This window comes from Lutra lutra, chromosome 12, assembly GCF_902655055.1.
Source record: "Lutra lutra chromosome 12, mLutLut1.2, whole genome shotgun sequence".
Taxonomy (NCBI): domain Eukaryota; kingdom Metazoa; phylum Chordata; class Mammalia; order Carnivora; family Mustelidae; genus Lutra; species Lutra lutra.
The window spans coordinates 64,624,768-64,644,207 of NC_062289.1; the positions used below are offsets into that span (position 1 = coordinate 64,624,768).

At 59.7% G+C, this 19,440-nt stretch overlaps 1 protein-coding gene across 3 annotated transcripts; it reads right to left on the reverse strand.

The window, feature by feature from the left end:
* Positions 1 to 6,494: 6,494 nt before the first annotated feature.
* On the reverse strand, positions 6,495 to 18,583 carry SCARF2 (scavenger receptor class F member 2). Of its 3 annotated transcripts, none has more exons than XM_047697804.1 (12): positions 18,265 to 18,583; positions 13,329 to 13,387; positions 13,123 to 13,224; positions 12,407 to 12,926; positions 12,076 to 12,294; positions 11,791 to 11,919; positions 11,082 to 11,185; positions 10,886 to 11,003; positions 10,559 to 10,674; positions 9,020 to 9,172; positions 7,792 to 8,212; positions 6,495 to 7,672 (listed from the first exon to the last, which is right to left on the reverse strand). In XM_047697804.1, exons 1-12 carry the CDS (start codon positions 18,435 to 18,437, stop codon positions 7,360 to 7,362), a joined length of 2,427 nt encoding a protein of 808 aa, XP_047553760.1. In that variant the 5' UTR covers positions 18,438 to 18,583; the 3' UTR covers positions 6,495 to 7,359. The 3 variants fall into 3 exon arrangements, with proteins under 3 accessions (XP_047553760.1, XP_047553759.1, XP_047553758.1); XM_047697803.1 differs by having other exon boundaries at positions 6,495 to 7,671; positions 7,774 to 8,212; XM_047697802.1 differs by having other exon boundaries at positions 6,495 to 8,212.
* Positions 18,584 to 19,440: the final 857 nt, after the last annotated feature.

Here is a 19,440-nt window from a genome sequence, read left to right on the forward strand (position 1 = left end):
AAAAAAAAAAATAGTGAGGGATGCCTGGGTGGCTCAGTTGGTTAAGCAGCTGCCTTCGGCTCAGGTCATGATTCCAGCGTCCTGGGATCGAGTCCCACATCGGGCTCCTTACTCAGCAGGAGCCTGCTTCTCCCTCTGCCTCTGCCTGCCATTCTGTCTGCCTGTGCTTGCTCTCTCTCCCTCTCTCTCCGACAAATAAATAAAATCTTTAAAAAAAAAAAAATAGTGAGCCCTAACGTAAAGTGTGGTCTCTGGGTGTCAGTGTAGGTCTATCATTGTAACACATGTCCTATTTAGTGGGGGATGTTGCTACTGGGGGAGGCTGGGGGACAGGGAATATATGGGAAATCTCTGTACCTTCTGCTCAGTTTTGCTGTGAACCTAAAACTGCTCTAAAAAATAAAGTCTATTTTTAAAAGAAAGCAAATCAAGGTGGTAAGGAAAACCCTCTGAAATATTTGACCAATAAAATATTAACTTTAATCTATTATGGTATACAGAAAACTGAAGGACTAAGTCTGTACTTCATCTTTCTATTATTAAACCATGTTCTACCACTTAGCTCTGAACTTGGTCTTGGAAGGCCAAAATGCTGAACATCTGATTCAACATAATTTCTGGCATCCTTGAATTCCTGACTGAATGAAAGGTCCATGACTGTAAGAAATTATCATTAACTCTAATCAGCTGAACTCTGTCAATAATATTCTTAAGCAAATGCATTGGCTTTTTTTTTTTTTTTTAGATTTTATTTATTTATTTGACAGAGAGAAATCACAAGTAGGCAGAGAGGCAGGCAGAGAGTGAGGAGGAAGCAGGCTCCCTGCTGAGCAGAAAGCCCGATGTGGGGCTTGAACCCAGGACCTGGGATCATGACCTGAGCCGAAGGCAGCGGCTTAACCCACTGAGCCACCCAGGCGCCCCTGTTTGTTTGTTAATACCGGCATAGTCACAAATAGATGAACATCTAAGTTTTAACTCAAAGTGGAACAGGGCAAGTGGCTGGCCCAGTCAGTGGAGTGTGTGACTCTTGATCTCAGGGTTGTGGGCTAGAACCCCACACTGGGTGTGATTACTTAAAAAATTTTTAAAAATCTTTAAAAAAAAAAAATGAAGGGGAATAAAAAGCCACTGGAGGGCGCCTGGGAGGCTTAGTAGGTTAAGCATCTGCCTTCTGTGCAGGTCATGGTCTTAGGGTTCCAGGGATGGAGCCCCACATTATGCTCCCTGCTCAGCCAAGAGTCTGATTTTCCCTCTCCCGCTGCCCCTCCCCCTGCCCATGCTCTCTTTCACACATAAATACATACATACATACATACATACCAAAAGAACCCTGGAACTCTGTCCCCACGAAACAACTCCTTATTCTCCCCTTCTCCAGCCCCTGGCACCACCATATTCTTTCTATCTCTATGAATTTGACTACTCTTGGTGCCTCATATAGATTTTATTTATTTATTTATTTTTAAGATTTTTTTATTTATTCATTTGACAGAGAGAGATCACAAGTAGGTAGAGAGACAGGCAGAGAGAGAGGAGGAAGCAGGCTCCCCGCTGAGCAGAGAGCCCAAAGTGGGGCTCAATCCCAGGACCCTGGGATCATGACCCGAGCCGAAGGCAGAGGCTTTAACCCACTGAGCCACCCAGGCGCCCCAGATTTTATTTATTTATTTGACAGACAGAGATCACAGTTAGGCAGAGAGGCAGGCAGAGAGAGAGGAAGGGAAGCAGGCTCCCTGCTGAGCAGAGATCCTGATGCGGGGCTTGATCCCAGGACCTTGAGATCATGACCTGAGCCGAAGGCAGAGGCTTTAACCCAGTGAGCCACCCAGGTGCCCTAGAACTTCCGTTTTTATTTTTTTTTAAGATTTTATTTATTTATTTGACAGAGAGATCACAAGTAGGCAGAGAGGCAGGCAGAGAGAGAGAGAGAGAAGCAGGCTCCCTGCTAAGCAGAGAGCCCAATGTGGGGCTTGATCCCAAGACCCTGAGATTATGACCTAGCCCAAAGGCAGAGGCCCAACCCACTGAGCCACCCAGGGGCCCCAAGAACTTCCATTTTTAAAGCCGAATAACTTTCTGTTGTGTGGCTGGAACACGTTTTGTTTATCCACTTATCCATTGATGGACACTCGGGTTGTTCCCACATGTTAACTGTAGTGAAACTAACCCCCTTCTTGACTAAACCAGGTGACCTCAGCTCTGCAGCTGCACTCATCCTACACTGATGTTACCCAAAGATGGACTGTTCCTGATGATGACCCCCAGTGTCCCATCCATGCTCCCCTGTGCCCCATCAGATGTCTCCTCTCCCTAAATGCTCTTCCTCCCCGCCCCCGCCGCCACCCACCGCGTGGGCCCTGACCTCTGCAGACACCTTCACCTACTTTTCTTTTTTGTTTTTTTTAAAGACTTTATTTATTTATTTGACAGACAGAGATCACAAGTAGGCAGAGAGGCAGGGAGAGAGAGAGGAGGAAGCAGGCTCCCTGCCGAGCAGAGAGCCTGATGCGGGACTCGATCCCAGGACCCTGAGATCATGACCTGAGCCGAAGGCAGAGGCTTTAACCACTGAGCCACCCACGTGCCCCTCCACCTACTTTTCAACTCTTGCTGTGTTCCCAAGCCTCTGCTCCCTCACCCCACCCTGTCCACCTCTGTCCTCTTGAGAGGCATTGCCAAGCATGTGGGCGAGACTCCCAAAAGCACACTAGCTGCTGGGTGTGTCACAAGCACCTGTTCGCTTACCTCTTCCTATCACAGCCTCTCTGACCGCCCTTAAGAAAACCTTCAAGAGGGCACCTGGGTGGCTCAGTGGGTTAAGCCGCTGCCTTCGGCTCAGGTCATGATCTCAGGGTCCTGGGATCGAGTCCCACATCGGGCTCTCTGCTCGGCAGGGGGCCTGCTTCCTCCTCTCTCTCTCTCTCTGCCTGCCTCTCCGTCTACTTGTGATCTCTCTCTGTCAGATAAATAAATAAAATCTTTAAAAAAAAAAGAAAGAAAGAAAGAAAGAAAGAAAACCTTCAAGACAACTCTCTCCATCTATGATTGGCCACATCTCTAAACTGTCTTCCCAGCGGATACAAACTTTTAATTGACTTCGGCTCAAAACAAATGGACAAACAGGAAAGAGTAGCAGAAACAAAACCAACTGGTCCGATCATGAAACAGAAGGAATCTGGCATCCAAAATCAATGAAGTCCTCAAAAAGGAATCAAAATCAAATTCTTGGTGTGCTTCCAATGGACCTGAGCCCAGAGAGCGTGAGACCAGAGCGGGAGTCCCTTTGGGGTCTGGACTGCTGGTCAACAGTGGCACACGAGGGATCCTAAGGTCTCTCCAGTCTTCACCAGTCAGGGCACCAGAACCTCGAGGGTAGGGGGGGAATGTCTCAAACCGTGAGGGAGACAATTTCATTCAAGCTACAGCAACAAGAAGAAAGTTCGCTGATGAGGAATGTCCATAGGGAATGAACGGGGCTTGGGTTTTTCTAGAAGCAGGTAGACAAGAGAGTCATGAGGAAGAGTGGGAGGGTATTGCATGTACAAGGGCAAAGTGGACTTTTAGAGTTAGCCATTTCTCGGAGTACAGAAGGATGGGATTTCTCAAACATCCTTGCTTTTCTGGAGCCGGGGCTCAGTCTGTCCTGATGTTGTGTGTCTGATTGTGTGCTCGTGTGTTTGCCGGGTGTGAGCGGGTATCATATCTGTTTCTAGAGGAGTGGGTTTTTGTGCATGAGAGTGTGTGTGTGTGTGTGTGTGTGTGTGTGTGTGTGTGGTGTGTCTAGTTGGGGCTGGGGGGCTATGGATGGCTGTTAGAGGCTCTCTGTCTACTCCCGTGTTTCTGTTTGCTGTCAGGTATGCATTTTTCTTGGTGGGTCTGTCTCTGTGTTTGCCGGTATCTAGTGATGTGTATGTTTATAAGGTGTACCTCTCATTGGTTGTGTGAGTTGCGTGTGTGAATGCATGTGTGTTGCAATTTGTGTGTGTGTCACCGTGTTTCTGTTTGATGGTGGTGTGTGTGTCTGTCTTGGCATGCGTCCCCCTGGGTGTTGCTGGTGGAGGGCGTATGCGATTGCCGAGGGAGTGTCTCTTGGTACCTCTGTGGGTCTGGCAGTGTGTGTGTTGTAAGGCGTGTGTCTCTCTCAACGCTTCCATAAGTTGGTGGCAGGTGTTTTGGTGTTACAGGGTTGTGTGCCTGTTAGTTTCTTAGGATGTGTGTGTGAGTTGCGGTGTCTCTGTCTTGGCACTCCCGTTTCTCATGGTGTATACATTGTGGACTGAGTCTCTTTCTACTTCTGTGCCTTGGCTGGATTTCACAGTTGGGACTTCCAGGGGGAGTGTTCTTCCCCGTCTTCCTGTGGGCTGTGTATGTGTCTGTGTGTGTGTGTACTGGCAGATGAATGTCTCTCTGTTTCTTCAGGTCTTGCTGTGTGTGCGTATGTGTCATGGTGCGTGTGTTTGTCTTGGTATTCGTGTGTGTGTGTGGCGGGGTGCGTGTTTGTAGCTTGGTCTCTCCGTGATGTGAACTGTGTCCCCATCTGAAACCCAGCCTGGCTCGGGCCTTCTCCAGACCCACATTCCTCCCGCTCCTTTGTGCTCTGTGCTACAAAAAATATTTGCGTTTTCCACGACTCATAATTTTTCCTCCTCAATCGCTACCAGATGTGGGTCCTGTGGTCCCCATCCCCATGGCAACAGAGGTTCCAGCGGCCGCGGTTCCCTTCTGTGGCGCCTTCCTTGGAAGCTGGCACTGCCGGCAGGCCTGAGGGGGTGGGGAGGAAACGGCTGTGTGTGTGTGTGTGTGTGTTGGGGGGGCAGTTTGTTGAGGGGTCCTGGCAGCTGTCTCCCCTAGCGGCTACCAGGATCATCCTGGTGACTTTCTTGGCCTAGTTCCTGCCTGGCCTCCAGGCCACAGCATCCTGCCCGCAGTGGGGGCGGGCAGCAGAGGCTGGCTGCTGTACGGGGGATGACCCTTCTCTGTGAGGCACCCACTCTGAGGGGCTCCCGAAGGTCAGGGTCTTGGGCCCCTGGAGGGTTCCTGTGGCCCCAGGAAAGGCCCCATCTATGTGACCACTCAGGTCACCCCTGCATTGTGCTGACCCAGACTGCCTGGAGGGAGAGGGCTAAGAGCTACATTTTGGGGGCCAGGGAGTGTCAACGTGGGCCTCCCTGGGGAGTAGGGGGTACAGAGCAAGACTGTGGCCTCAACCACTGCACCACCCTACCCCACCATCCTCGGTCACTGCTCTGTGTTTGCTGGGCCCAGCTGGGCATCTGTCCCTCCTGGGCAACCTTAAGCCCGTGTTCTCAACCCCAGCAGCAATAGAGGCAGCCAGCCACAGGGCCATGGCTGGGAGGGTGCCCGGCTGGCCAGAGGGAAGCCTGTGTTCCATGTGCAGCCCAACCAGGCCAAATGCCGGGACGATGTCCATGCAAGCCACATCAGATGTCCTGCCCATGGCATGAGGCCATCTCAACTCAGGTGGCTGAGCCACTGTATGGGTCACTGAAGTTGACATCAGTGTGGTATCTGGCCAGAAGGCAAGAGACTTGCAGGGCAAGATCCCTGAGCTGCCAGCATGGTCAGACCCTATGCTATGCTGGGGAGATTATTGGAGGATATTGGCAGAATCTCCTGATTGAAACTGCTGGGCATCCAGATGGAAAGAGACCTGCTGGGCAGAGGCAGGGGGATGGGAGGAACCCAGATGGACAGAGGCCAATGGGTACCCTAGAAAGATAAGGCTTTGTAACCCAGGAAGGTCACTTGGGAGACCTGCTGGAGGGCCAGAAGCCATGAAGACCGTGAGGGGGGGGGGTGCAAATGGTCACAGATAGAAGGCTGGGCCAGAGTAGGGACTGCCTGCCAGGCCAGCTAGGGCTCGGGGCCAGGCACGCTCCCTTTCCTCTTCCCCCGCCCGCTCAGCCTCCCTCAGCCTGTCGGGGAGGGCGGGTGAGAGTTTCCGGCTGAGGACAAGGAGCCCATTGAGGCAGACAGCGGGGCTCTGTGCAAGGCCAGACCATCTTGTTTGTGCCTGACGAAGCCGGCTGGAGCTGTGCCTGTGGCCCACTGCCCCCTGGCCCCAGCCTCTGACCTGCGCCAGCCACACCAAACAGCTCCGAGCCCCCAAGTGTAATAGCAGTGGCCCTTGGGAGAAGCACAGGTCAGAAGCAGCCCCAGGCACAAGCTCCCTGTAGCCAAGGGACTCCACCCTGTCTGTTCTGGCCCATCCTTCATCCTGGGCTGCCGGTGGAGAATGGGAGGGGTGGGTGCCCAGTAAAGTTGATAAATACATGATGGGCCGATGGACACAACCCGCTTCCAGTGTGGTCCCAAGAGCCCCACACCTGGGCTTCCAGGCTCTACTTAGGTAGAGGACTCTGGTGTGTGAGCACCCACTGGAAGAAGTGACAGGAATTCTTGGAGGGAAGATCCTTCCTTGCCCGCGAAAGGGCAGATAGGAAGCAAGCAAAGCACAGGAGGGGAAAAAAAAAAAATAAAAAGGCAGTTTAATAAGAAAGCTTTGGCCAAGCCCCTGCCGGGAGGAGCCCATCCTGGGGCACCCGGATGGGGCGGGAGCAGCCCTACCGGGGGCCTATAAATACATCTCCTCAGACCACTGGAGTCGCCCCTCGGATTCCCGCGGCATGTGGGGTGGTGGGAGGCCATCAAAACCAGCTCGACAGCTGAGGGGCCAGGGCTAGGGAGGCTGGGGTTGGGGGCGCAGGGAGGGAAAGTGGGGGGGACAGGCCGGGCCCAGGGGACGCTGAGCCCCCTGAGGAGCAGAGACCAGCCCTCCTCCCCAGGCTCCAGTCAACCAGATGCCCTGGGGCCTGGCCAGTGCAAGTAGCCTTCGGCTACCGTCAAGAAGAGGCCTCTAGCCAGAGGCGCCAGGCCCTGGCCAATGAGAGGCAGCCGAGGCAGAAGTGCTTCTGGCCTCAACCAATGAGGAGGTACCCCAGCACAAGTGCACTCTGGGCCAGTTCTTACTGGTCTCTCGATGGTCTCTCGGCCTTCGAGACCCTGGGTGGTCGGAGCTCTCGGCCAATGGGGAGGGAGTCGCTTGCTAAGCGCCTGTCAGGCCTCAACGAATGGAATGGGGTCTTCCCGCCAATTGAGGAGCCGCCGCTGGAGCCTGAGCCAATAAGACGCAGCCTCCCGCCAGGCTGCTCCAGGCGAGGTCCCGGGAGGGCGCCGTGGCCGGGTCGCCCCGGGGCTCGTCGGGCGGGCGCGGAACGCGGGGAGGCAAGCAGCACTGCTAAGCCTGGGGGACCTGCGGGCGCGGCCGGGACCACCGCCTGCTACAGGGTGGGCGCGCCCGCCCTGCCCAGCTCGCCCGCCGCTTCCCGGCTCTTCTTACGCGGCGGCTTCTGGATGGGGGTCTTTTTCCGGGGGGTGTCGGGCGCGGGCGCTCCGGCCGCCACCTTCTCGGGCCCCGCGGCCTCGGGCGCAGGGGACGCGCGGGCCGGCGAGGCGGGCAGCACCGAGCGCTTGGCTTTCTGTGGCGGCGCCGGCTTCTCTCGCGGGCCCTGCGCGCCGGGAGCCCCTTCGGCGCGGCCCAGGCTGCGAGTCTTGTCGCGCAGCTCCGCGGCGAGCATGGAGGCGGCCTCGGGAGCGCTGCGCGGGGGACCGCCAGCGTCCGTGGGCTCCGAGAGGCCAGGGCCGCGACCCCGCGCCCGAGCTCTAGGCGGCGACGGAGAGGCGAGAGCTGGCCCCTCCTCCGCCAGCCCCGGGGGCCGTGGCGTGGGGTCGCGGGCCCTGGGGCTGCCGGGCTCCTCCGGCCGCGCCGACGTGTCGCTGGGCGTCCGTTTCCTCTTGCTGGGACTGGGCGCGGCCTCGGGTCCCGGGAGTGGCGGTGAGGGCGCACGGGCAGCGGGAGCGGCGCCGTGCTTGCCGTGGATCCAGGACACCTTGGGCTTGGTGGCAGGGTCGGGTGGAGGCGGCTTCCTGCGCTCGGGAGACGGCGAAAGCGACAGGCCCCCGGCCTCGCCCCGGGCCCGGGCCGGCCGGGCCTCGCGCCGAGCCACCCTCGCATACAGCGCCCCGCCAGGCCCTTCCACGCTCGACGCTGACCGCTCGCTGTCAGAGGACGCAGGGAGGGGAGTCGCCTCCTCTGCGGACGTCGGTGTGGTCACCGGCGCGGGGGATGACGCCAGCGCCTCGGTAGGGCCTGTGGGGGCCTCCGCGTCCCGGCTCTCGGTTGCGGTCTCTGACAAAGGAAGAAGAGCTGGCGGTCACGGCCTCCACAGGGAGCTCAAAGTCCAGCCTTAAGGCAAAACCCTCACCTTCCTCCTCCTCTTCCCCACCCCAGCTGATGCTCGTTCGCCCTGGCATCTATACACGCTTTCAGAAATCATACCAACCACAAACTTAGGGTGTGCTGCCCGGTGCTAGGGAGTAAGGGGGAACATTCCTGGGGCTGAAGCCACAACCTTGGCCTGGCCTCGTACCCCTCCCCCACCACATCCCCAACCTGGGGGCCTCATCATCAAATAGGACCCTGGAACACCTCCAATGGGATTCATTATTCTTCATTAAGAGATAAGGGCTTTTAAGGCTCAGAGAGTTTAGTCACCTGCCCAAGGTCACCCAGGGGGATAGCCAGAGGAGAAGAGAAGCCACGGCCAGAAAAACCAGCCAGTCAGGCTCCTTCCAGATGACTGTGGGCCAAAACTTCAGGCAAAAGTGTGCCCCATATCCCATAGGCCATCAGCTCCTATCACCTTTGCCATCTCCCACCCAGGCCCAGAAACTCCTCTAGGGATGGCCTCCCCAAGAAGTGACTCTGGGCTGTGGCTAGAGACAGGAGAGCCCACCCACCTCCCCAGACCCTACCCCAGTCCAGCTCTGAGCAGCACAGAACCCCACTCAGTAGTCTCAGCTCTGTGTCCAACCCCCAGTTATGAGCATCGCCACATCCTTCATTCCCATGCTGCCTGTCCCTCAGAGCACGGAGATCTTTTCAACTGGAACATTTCACTTGCCTGGAGGGAGGCCCAAGGAGAGCCATACTCACCCTCATGGGGTACGCAGTACACAGGGCCCTCATCAGTGGTGTCAAAGGAGGAGAAGGAGGCCCGGGAGGACCATGATGGCGAGGGCTGCTCCAGCCCCGACGGTGGCTCCAGGAAGCTACAGTTGAGTGTATTATCCAGGTCGTGATGGGCCACTGGGAAAGGAGGGAGGCACAGCTGCCAGGGGTCCCCACCCTGCCCCAGCCTGCACCCTCACTAGCCCTGCAACAAATGCTGGAATAACTAAGACCAGCCCTACCCTAAGACTGGGGGTGGAACAGGCAATTCAACAGGCAGAGCAACACTACACCAGGATGGGAGAATGGGTAGAGGTGGGCTGGTAAAAAGAGAGAAGGGGGAACAATGTAGTCAATGGTGCCAGGCTAGTGTGTGCAGCTAGGCAACTGAACAAGGATGGGCTGAAGTGTTGGAAATAGAGGGCCAGAGAGAAACCCTGGCTGGGACAGACCATCAGGGCCTCTGAGCCATGTTCAGACCCTGCCCTGTAGGACCCAGGGAACCTCAAAGCACTTTTTCAGCCCAAATGTGCAGTGGCAAGGCCCCCCTTTGGCTCAGCCCATCTCAGCAGGCTGAACCCTCAGGCCTAGCCTCCATGAACGCAGACCCCCCACAATGGAGGAATCTCAGAGGCTGGCTGGCCTGCCCCCTTTTATGGTTGGGATGTGGGGTCCAGCCCCCACACTTTTGTCCATAGATCCCACTCTACTGAGTGAGCCAAGGAGTTTTCTCAGCTGTCTCCATCTTCTTTTTTCTTTTTCTTTTTCTTTTTTTTTTTCCCAACAGAGAAAGAGAGCACAAGCAGGGAGAGCAGCAGGCAGAGGGAAGGGAGAAGCAGGCTCCTTGTTGAGCAGAGCCAATGATCCCAGGACCCCAGGATCATGACCTGAGTGGAAAGCAGACGCTTAACTGAGCCACCCAGGCTCCCCAGCTGGTTCCATTTTTACCTCCCAGGAGATGAGACTCCCCCTCCCCTTCATCATCAGAAACAAGATGAAGAGGGAGAATCCACTCCCGGTGTGGATCAGTGCAGAAAGAGGGAGAGAAGCACCTCCCTCCCATCTGGAGTCCTGACCAGGGTGCAGGAGCCAAGGAACCAGCCTGCCCACCATCCAGAAAGCACCGCAGGGGATCCAGGCGGCAGGGGTGGGGGGGTGCTCCTTGTAGCAGGGTTTCCATGCACAGGTCCCACCTACCACCGCCGCCGCTGCCGTCCCCCACCCCCAGCCCGCGTTCACTTGCAGCTACCCACCAGGATTTACAGTGCACTCCTACAGATCAAAGGGGCTTTGCCCACCAGGATGTCTACACACTCCAGATGCAATCACTCCCACTCACGGAAACAGGGCCCAAACCTTCTCCCCACACCTGCCTCTACACCTAGGACTCCTGCCTTCCTCCCCCAGCTCGCCGGCATCAGAAGCCCCTCTGTCCCTCCCCAGCCCACCCACATCAGCACCCAAGGCCCCGTATGTCCTGCACCGGGAGGTGCTCCCCCAGAGACCCCGTGCCGATATCCTTACCTACGACCTTGGGCAGCTTCTGCCTCCGGAGCGGGATCCGTGGCAGCTTCATGCTGATGCGGCTAAAGCGACCACACAGTCGCTGCGGTGCCTTCTTCCTCCCGAGCGTGAGCTCCCTGCGGGAGCGGGGCCTGAGTAAGGGGGCGGGGCCCGGATGGGACTGTGGGACCTCCGCGGGAGCCCTGACTCAGGAAGGGCGGGGCCTGGGCTAAAGTTAGGCAGTGCCACACTCCCGGGCGGGGTAGGGCGGGTCCTGGAGGAGGGCGCGCGGCGCCACTGACAGGGTGTGGCCGGAACTCAGGAGAGCCCGACCGCTTCTGGCCTCACCCGCGCGCCGGGTCCTTGCCGCGGCAGGCGCAGCAGCAGCCGAGCAGCGAGAGCAGCAGGCCGAGGAGCAGAGCAAGCAACGCACCGGCTCCCATCACGCCCTTGCGCTGGTTGGTCTCTGTGGGACGGCACCGGGGTCAGCGCGGTTGCCGGCACCCCTGGCATTCCCCTCAACGGGATGCCCCCCACGACTCACCCAAGCGGCAGGCACCAGTGACTGGGTCGCACGAGTCCTCGTGGCAACTGCAGGCCTGAGCGCAGTCCACGCCGTGAAGCCCAGGCGGGCATGTCAGGTTACAGCTGTGGGGGCACGGGGTCAGGGAGGGCCACAGCAGCCCTCCGTGATGCTCCTTGCCCTCGCCCCTGCCGCCAGGCAGCCCCGGTCCCAGAGCGGAGCTCTCCACCTCTATTCTCTAGGGTTCTCTAGGGTTTGATGCCCACCACCACCGCCGGGCATACACTGGATGATCAGTGTTTTGGAAAAGAATGTGCAACAGCACAACCAGCAGAATGGGATCCGGGGGACAGGGCCTGGGGTCACGCGGCCTCAGCGTCCATTTCTGGGGCTGACTCTTGGGTGGGTGAGAAGAGGGGCTGCCAGACCACTCATGACTGTAAGTGGAGGTCTCTGCACTTTCTGCACCTCAACCCTGCGGTCCTCCGAAGCCCACTGACCAAAGGCTGAACTGGTTGCCATATCCCGCCATGAGAGCCGGCTCCACACCACGGCAAGAAACTGCCCCAAAAGAGCCTGAGGGCTCTCCCTAGCTGCGGTAAGAGGACCTGGGCTGAAGGGCAAGCCTGGGTCTCAACCAGTCGGCCACCATTAGCAGCACCTGGGGGTCTGGCTGGATCCCTGGGACGTGTACTAACTCCTAATCCCCAAAGGGGTCTCTGGCACTCACTGGGGCCCGTGGACGCCGGGGCTGCACAGGCAACGCCCCGACTGGAAGTCGCAGTGGCCGCTGCCGCAGTCGGCGCACACAAATGCACAGTCCTCGCCGTAAGTGCCATTGCTGCACTTGGTCTCGCACCTCGGAAACGCGGAGGAGGGGGAATCAGCGGAAATCGGGGCAAACGAACCCAAAGCCCGTAGTGCCCTCCGAGGAGAGAATTCGGGGATTGGCGGGACTTTCGGGGGAGGGGAGCTGCATGCCTGGGACACATTCGGGCAAGGGCGGCTTGCTCACCGGTCGCCGATCCAGCCCGCGTTGCAGCGAGTGCATTTGCCAGTGACGTGGTTGCAGGCATGCCCGTCGCGGCAGGGCGGGCAGCGGTGGCTGCAGCCCTCGCCATAGAAGCCGGTGGCGCACGGCTGGTCGCACTTGGTGCCGTTCCAGCCAGGCTCACAAGTCAGGCAGCGGCCCTCGGCCACCGTGCAAGGCTGCTGGCCTTTGCACTGGCCGCATCTGGGGAAGGGGCGGAAGGCTAGGCGGGGCCCAGAGCAGCCTCCCCCGCCCCGCACCCCCTTCGGCGCCTCCCCCGCCCTCCCGTCTTCCCAGGTCGGGGGCCCGCGCTTACCGGCGGCGGCAGCCCAGGCCGTAGAAGCCGGCTGGGCACGGCTCCCGGCAGTACTTGCCCCGGTAGCCCGGCTCGCAGGCGCACGTGCCGTCCACAGGGTGGCAGCGGCCGCGAAAGCACTGGCAGTAGCGCTCGCAGCGTGCGCCAAACGTGCGCTCGCGGCACTGGCAGCGGCCGCTCTGTTGCTCGCACGGCGACGTGTTGCAGGCGCACTGATTGTTGCAGCTGCGGCCCCACCAGCCTGCGTGGCACAGGCACGCGCCCGTCTGTGGGTCACAGCGCGACGTGGCGCTGCAGTAGCACGCGCTGGCGCACTGCGCGCCCCACCAGCCGGGCTCACAGCGACACGCGCCGCTCCGCGGGTGGCACACGCCATGCTGGCACTGGCACGCATGCTCGCAGCGTGCGCCCCAGCGCCGCGCGTGACACGTACACTGGCCTGTCACGTCCTCGCACTGCCCATGCGGGTGGCAGATACACAGCTCTTTGCAGTCGGGGCCCCAGAACTGGCGCGGGCACTCTGCAGGGGCGGGCAGAGAGGGGTGTCAGGCCTGGGTGCTGGCGAGGGAGCGGGGATCCGGTCAGAACCTTTCCCCAGTCCTGCTCTCCGCCTTTTGGGGCCCCACCCCCTTGCTGGATCTCGTCTCAGGGTCAGATCCCGCCTCATTCAAAGGCCCCGCCCCACTGCCCAGCCCCCACCCGGGTCCTCTGCTCACTTGTGTCGCAGTTGGCACCAAAATAGCCATGGCGGCAGCGGCACTCGCCCGGGCGCACGCACACTTCGTTCTCCGAGCACGTGGAGTTGCCCTCGCACACCGCTGCGGGCAAGAGGGGCCTGAGCTGCCGCGTACCCTATCCCCACACTGTTCCCTCCTCTCCGTGTCCCTGCCTGCTGCCCAGGTCCCCAGGGTGCCCCACTCACCGACCCCACACTCGTCGCCCTGCTGCCTCCAGCCAGCGCAGCACGCAGGCTCCTGGGAGCTGCAGGCAGAGAAAGGACTCCTGAGCCCTAGCTCCAAGCCCCTGTCCCCGCTAGGACTCCCCGGCAACCCCCCCCAACCCCCCACAGGAGGTGGTTATGGAGGCCCTGCCACACTGGCACTGATGGAAGTTCAGGAGACTCCCAGCAAGTAAGACAGACTCCAGCCCTGGGGAGCAGACACTGGGAGGCAGCAGAGGCACACCACTGAGGGATCTAACCTCCAAGAACTTCTCAGTCCCCTCTAGGAGGGATCTTCCCTCCCCTCCCCATTCCACCAAACTCCTCTGTGACACCACCCCTCCCCAACTAGGCCTGAGGAAAGAGCCCAGGTGTCCCAGAAGGGGCTGGTGAGAGATCCTTAAGTCTCCAGGAGCTGCTTAAAGATGACATCGGTGGTGGTGGGGGCCCCGCCAGATGAGTGTCAGGATCTAGATGTGACATGACCTGGACAGCTGGGACAGGTAGAGCCAGAGGGCACATCTGGGTACACAGTTGGCATGATGGGCAACCTCTGATAGAGGTGTCCACTCAGTGGAGGGGCAGGGCACACCCAGGGAGACCTTCACAACAGCAAGGAAAGCAAAATGTGAGGGGTCCAGCGCACCAGGGCAAGACTCAGGATGGAGGGAGGAGATTAGAACACCTACTTATGTGTTTGAAAAATCTTGTTTTAATTCTATTTGGTCTTACAAGGTACGTGGTGTTACCTCTGCAGGAGGTAAATAACTTATGACTGTTGCATTTCAGGGTAGTATTTGTGCCCAGATTCTGGGCACAAAAGTCTGCAGGCCCTGCCAGAGTGACGCCTACCACTGGAGATTGTGCGTGGGGCGGGGGGGGGGCAGATGGTTTGAGATGGAGTGTGCCCAGATTTGGAGAGCAAAGGAGCCTGAGAAGGAAGAGACAGACACTCAGGCCGCAGATTCATGGGTCCCGTCAGACCTAGAACTTTGCCCAGATCCTAAAGACACATAGCAGCCATTCATGGTTCAGAGGAAAAGGAATGTGTTCCTTCAGAAGAGTCTGATCTGAACACCTGAATGTGGTGTTGGAAGGATGTTAGAAAGAGGCCTGAGACCCTGGTGGGTGGAACTGACTGGGAAGGGAAAGACTGCAGGTGCCCATATCATGCCCCTCAAAATGCCGCCCACCCGCCCCCCTACCCCCCAGCAGAGAGCATCACCACACCCTGCATGCCCCCCCCCCCGTTTGATTCTCCTTCAGGCCAAAGATGAGGCACCTAGGGAACAGGACCCATGAAATCCCATACTGCAAGGGGGTAGACCCATCTTCTTTTCTACAAATCAAACAGGAACCCAGGCACGAAAACACAAAGCAGGCTTGGCCGCCATCGTTGATTCCAGCCACCGGACTCGTGGGTGCCCATCTGTGGGTAGAGCCAGATCTGCCAGCCTATCACCCTCCTGCCTTTCTGCCTGTTCTGAACCTAGGTCTCTGCGTGGAGAACCTCTGCTGCTGTCCCTCCTGTAGGCAGTCTCACCAGATGGCCAGCTGGGATGGTCCTAGAAGCACTGACCACTTTCTGCCCTGGCCATATGGCTCTGTGGTTGGGCATCTGCTTTTAGGGCCACGCAAAGTTGGATTTGATTCCTGTGTGACTTTGGGCCCAGAACTTAACCTCTCTGACTTTCAGACTCCTTATTTGTAGAATGGGGTCCATGGGTTTGGAGGGAGGATTAAGAAAGCCAAGATGTCAAGTGTTTGGCATGAACTAAGAGCTCAGCCCAAGGCTGTACCCTGCTCTCCAGCCCATGCTGTGCAGGTTCCCTGGTCCCACCTCCCTGCCAGCATGGCTGGCACCTAGGCCCCACCCAGCAGAGCAAACACCCTCTACCCTGGGCAGGACGGAACGCACGTGGGTTCAATAAGAACATGAGGATGAGACTGTGGGACGGCTGCCTTTCCTCTGGGAGGGCTGGCAGAGGGGACCAGGCTGGGGTGGCAAGCCCACCCTCTTAAGAGCTTACAGAAGTAGATGAGAAAAATGGCCTGGCCCAGGGGACAGTTCCCACACTTGAGCTCTAAGTTAGCTCTAAGTTAGCAAGACCCAGGGGAGCCAAACCACAGGCTGGGCCAGGCCCCTTAGCAAGCATGCCTTGCTTCGGGCTGTCCCCTCTAGAGATCATTGTCATTGTGAACACAACTACCCTGATTCAAACCGTGTGACCTTGAACCTGCCCATGCCAATGCAGCAAAGCAGCCTGGGAGAACTGCTCACTGTGCCAAAGTCCCCATTCTCTCTCCAATCCAGCCCAGAGGCTCCCTGGCCTACCATACCACTTGGGATCCCATACTTCCCCTGTTCTCCTCCTTCACCCCTGCCCCTGGACACCCCTCCTCTGGTTTCTGTCCCCCTCCTTGGCTCTGTCGTCTCCTCTCCTCTTGCCACTCCATCAGGAAGCTCCCCAGGGCCCATCTAAATGAGGTGCTGAAAATGCTCGGAGCCCCCCAGTGGGGCCCACCTCCTCAGCCTGAATGCCTAGCCTCCCCCGACCCGTAGCCTTCCTTCTGCATCTCAGGGAATGCCATCCTTCCAGGCTGGGAGCCTGAAACCCCAGAGGCCTCAGCTCTGCAGTGACTGAGAGAGCACACACCTGATTCATGGAGAAACACGCGCCCTACCTTCCAAACTGGATCTAGGATGGGACGAACCACTTCTCGGACTACTCTGCCCCAGCCTTGTGAGAGCCACCCTCATTCTGCCTGGTTTTCTCCTGACTTCCTACCTGGTTCCTCCTTTTACCTTCCTGAGCCAAGTTCATCTGCCACCTGGCAGCCAAGCCTGTTCAGTTCCCACCCCTCCTCTGTGCATGGGTTCCCATGGCCCTCAGAGCAGTGGGCAGGCCTGCTCTCATTCTTTGGCCTTTCCTCCACCATCCCTCTCCCAGGCTCTGCCTGGGCCCCATGGCTCTTTTCTGGGCTTCCAGAAGCCCTTGGCACTTAGAGCCTTGCCCCCAGACACCAAAGGGCTCCACCTTTCCTCCTTCAGATTTCTGCCCACTCACCACCCCTCAGTGGGTCTCCCCAGATCACTCTAAAGGATACAGCATTCCCCAACTGAACCCCTCCTCCACAGCACTCAGGAAATGTCAGATGACTTGCTGTAAGTCTCTTCCACTGTGGGGACAGCAGTATTTGTCTCAGCTGCTGTTATCGCTGCACCAACCACAGGTCTGGCATACATAGTAGGTGCATGGGATTTCGCGGGCTAAGTATATGTTCCCCTCTTCGGTTCTCCTGCCATTGGGGAAAGGAACCCCTGGAGATGGCCTGGACCCTGGGTGGGTGGTGGCCAGAGGTGGCTGTCCTTCCCATAAACCAGCTCTCCACTCCATGAGTGGGGTGCCACAGCAACAACCCCATTTGACAGAGGCAGAGACAGGCCCAGAGAGGTTAAGCTATTTGTCCTGGTCCGCACGGGTGGGGAGAAGTGACACCAGGATCGGAACCCCAGAGGCGGTGTCTGGGTTGCTGAAACAGGCCACCTCGTGGGGAGGTGCCCGGGCAACGGGACGCGGGAGCGAAGGTTTCAGGCTCCCGACAGCTCGAGCCTGTTGCCACCGGATCCCCCAGCACGGAGCCCCATCGGGGAAGGAGGGCTGAGGCGGAGAGACAGGGCCCGCAGCGATCGCGCCCTCCCCCTCTCCAGGCACGGCCCCGCCCGCCACTGCCACTGCATTCCTGGGGCCGGGGAGGCCCGGGAGGCGGCGGCGGCGTCGATGTGAAGCAGATGGCGGGCCAGGCCGGCCCCCGCCCCGGAGGCGGGGCTCGCAGTGGGGAGGGGTCTGCGCGCCTCGGGATCCGAGCTCGGAAACCCCGCGCGGCCCCTCGCAGCCCCTTGTCTGCGGCGACCGCCAAGCCCCCGGACGCGGCCTCCCAGGGCCCTGCGGCTCAGGACGCCCCGACGGGACGCAACCTGGGGCCCTGTGGCCGCCTCTCCAGCTTCCCGCCCGCCCGGCGCCCCGCCCGCCCCCACCGCCCGGGCTTGAGCCAAGGCACCCCCATACGCCAGCTCCTCGGCCCCGGGTGGAGATGCCCTTGACCTCGCTGTGGCCTCTGACCGGCCGACCAAGTCCTCGGACCCGCTCACTCCTAGCGTCCTGTCTTCCGCTCTTTTCCCTCCGCGCAAGGTCTTCGGCCCGCCGCTCTCCGACCCAGCCTGCCCACTGCCTGTCCCACGCTGGCTTCCCCAGCCGGCACCTCGTGGAGTCCCACGTCTGCGCGGCACCTCCGAGCACCCAGTATCCCCACTCGGGAGTTCCATATCTGTCGGACCCCGGTGCACGTCATTGTCTTCTCGAATCCTGCTTCTGGTCCACTCTGAGCACAGGCTCCTCAGTGCCCACCTCTATCACCACCCTCTTCCCACCCGCGCCTATCTCTAAGACACAAATTCGTCCTTCCGAGTCGCGCCAGCCTCAAGATTTGCCAGCTCCCACCTCTCAGGAGCGCTACTCCATCTCCACTCGACCCTCACCCTCCCTCCGGGCTGGAACCACACTCGTGCCCGGGGCCTTTGCAAATACCCTTCCATCAGCTTGGAATGCCCTTCCCCGACTTCTCCCTATGTCTTCGCAACCCAGCCCAAGCGTTCCTTTTTCTAGGTCTGAAATCTCAGACACGGTATGTCACCTCGGGGTGCCCACTGCACTCCGTTCTCTCCTCGGCTGACTTCGCGTCTGGGGTATCCTCGGATGCACCGTCGTGGCCCGGCGCCCAGGCTCGGCCTGGAGACGAATCGGCGAGGGCGGTGGAAAGGACTAGAGCGTTTAACTTAGGAAAGTCCCGGACGCCCCCTTCCCTCGGCCCCTAACGTCCCCTTCGGCCCCTTCTCCCAGCCAGGCTGGGCTCCTACCCGGGCGCGCGGCACACGTTGCGGCCGCGCGGGTTCAGCTCCTGCGGTGCCGCGGAGCCGGGCAGCAGCCAGAGCAGCAGCAGCAGCAGCGGCGGCGGCGGCAGCGGCGACGGCAGCTTCCCGGCATCCCGGCGCCGCGCCGGCCCTGCCCCCCGGGGCCCTGCGCCCTCCATGAGGCGCGGGGCAGGCGCGGGGCGGGCGCGGGTGCGGCCGCAGCGAGAGCGGCCGGAAGCGGAGTGCGCGGCCGGGCGGGGGGCGGCAGGAGGGGCGCCGGGCCGGGCAGGAAATTCCACATCGGCTCCCTGATCCCGGGCCAGCCGCGGCCGGCCAGGCGGCAGCGCCCGCCCCGCGCGCCAGACCCCACCCTCCGGCCCCGCCGCCGCCCCTCCGCGCGGCCCCCGCCCCCACGCGGCCGCTCGCAAACTTGGGGGCGAACTTGGAGTAGGCCCGCGGAGCTTTGGGAGAGGGAGGGGCCGGGGCGAGAGGGAGGAGCCGCGGCCGTCCCGCCCAAGGAATCCCCTGCCCCCGAGCCTTTCCCCTCCCTTTCCAGACACCTACCGGAGAAGTCACCCCTGCGCGCTCAATGCGCGGCCAGGCCCGGGGCGGGAAAGAGGGTGGGGGACGAGAACGCGACGCCCCAAAGCTCCCCCGGCCCGCTGTGCCTCGGAACCGGCCGGGGAAGAGCGGTCCGAAGACGCCCCAGATCAAGGCCGCAAACCGGCCTCCGGTGTCCCCCGCGAAGCCCTCGCCCTTGTAGAGCTGGGCTGTGGTGTTGGCTCCTCAGGCTCACTTGGGTGCAGTCAAAGCCTGCCGAAGACACCCGAACAGAATGCTTGAGGCCAATGGGTCGCCTCGTTCTGCACCTGAGACCTCTGCAAAGGGTGTCTCCGCAGAAGGTAGAATGGCCCAGCAGTGGGCTCTTCGAGAACGTGGAGGGAAATGCAGATGGGGGCAAAGACAGAGAGAGAAGGCGGGAGTACTCCAGGACTGAGAGACCCTGAAATCCTCCTCCAGTGGTGAAAGGGGAGTTTGGGAGAGACATTCTACTTGAGAAGGCTGTTGGATCACCAGAGGTAAAAGTCCAGAAGGTGGAGGCTTGGGGGATCCTGCATCAGGAAGAGTGGGGTGACAGCATAGAGCAGCACAGGGGCAGTGGGGGAAGGGGAGCAATGTGGA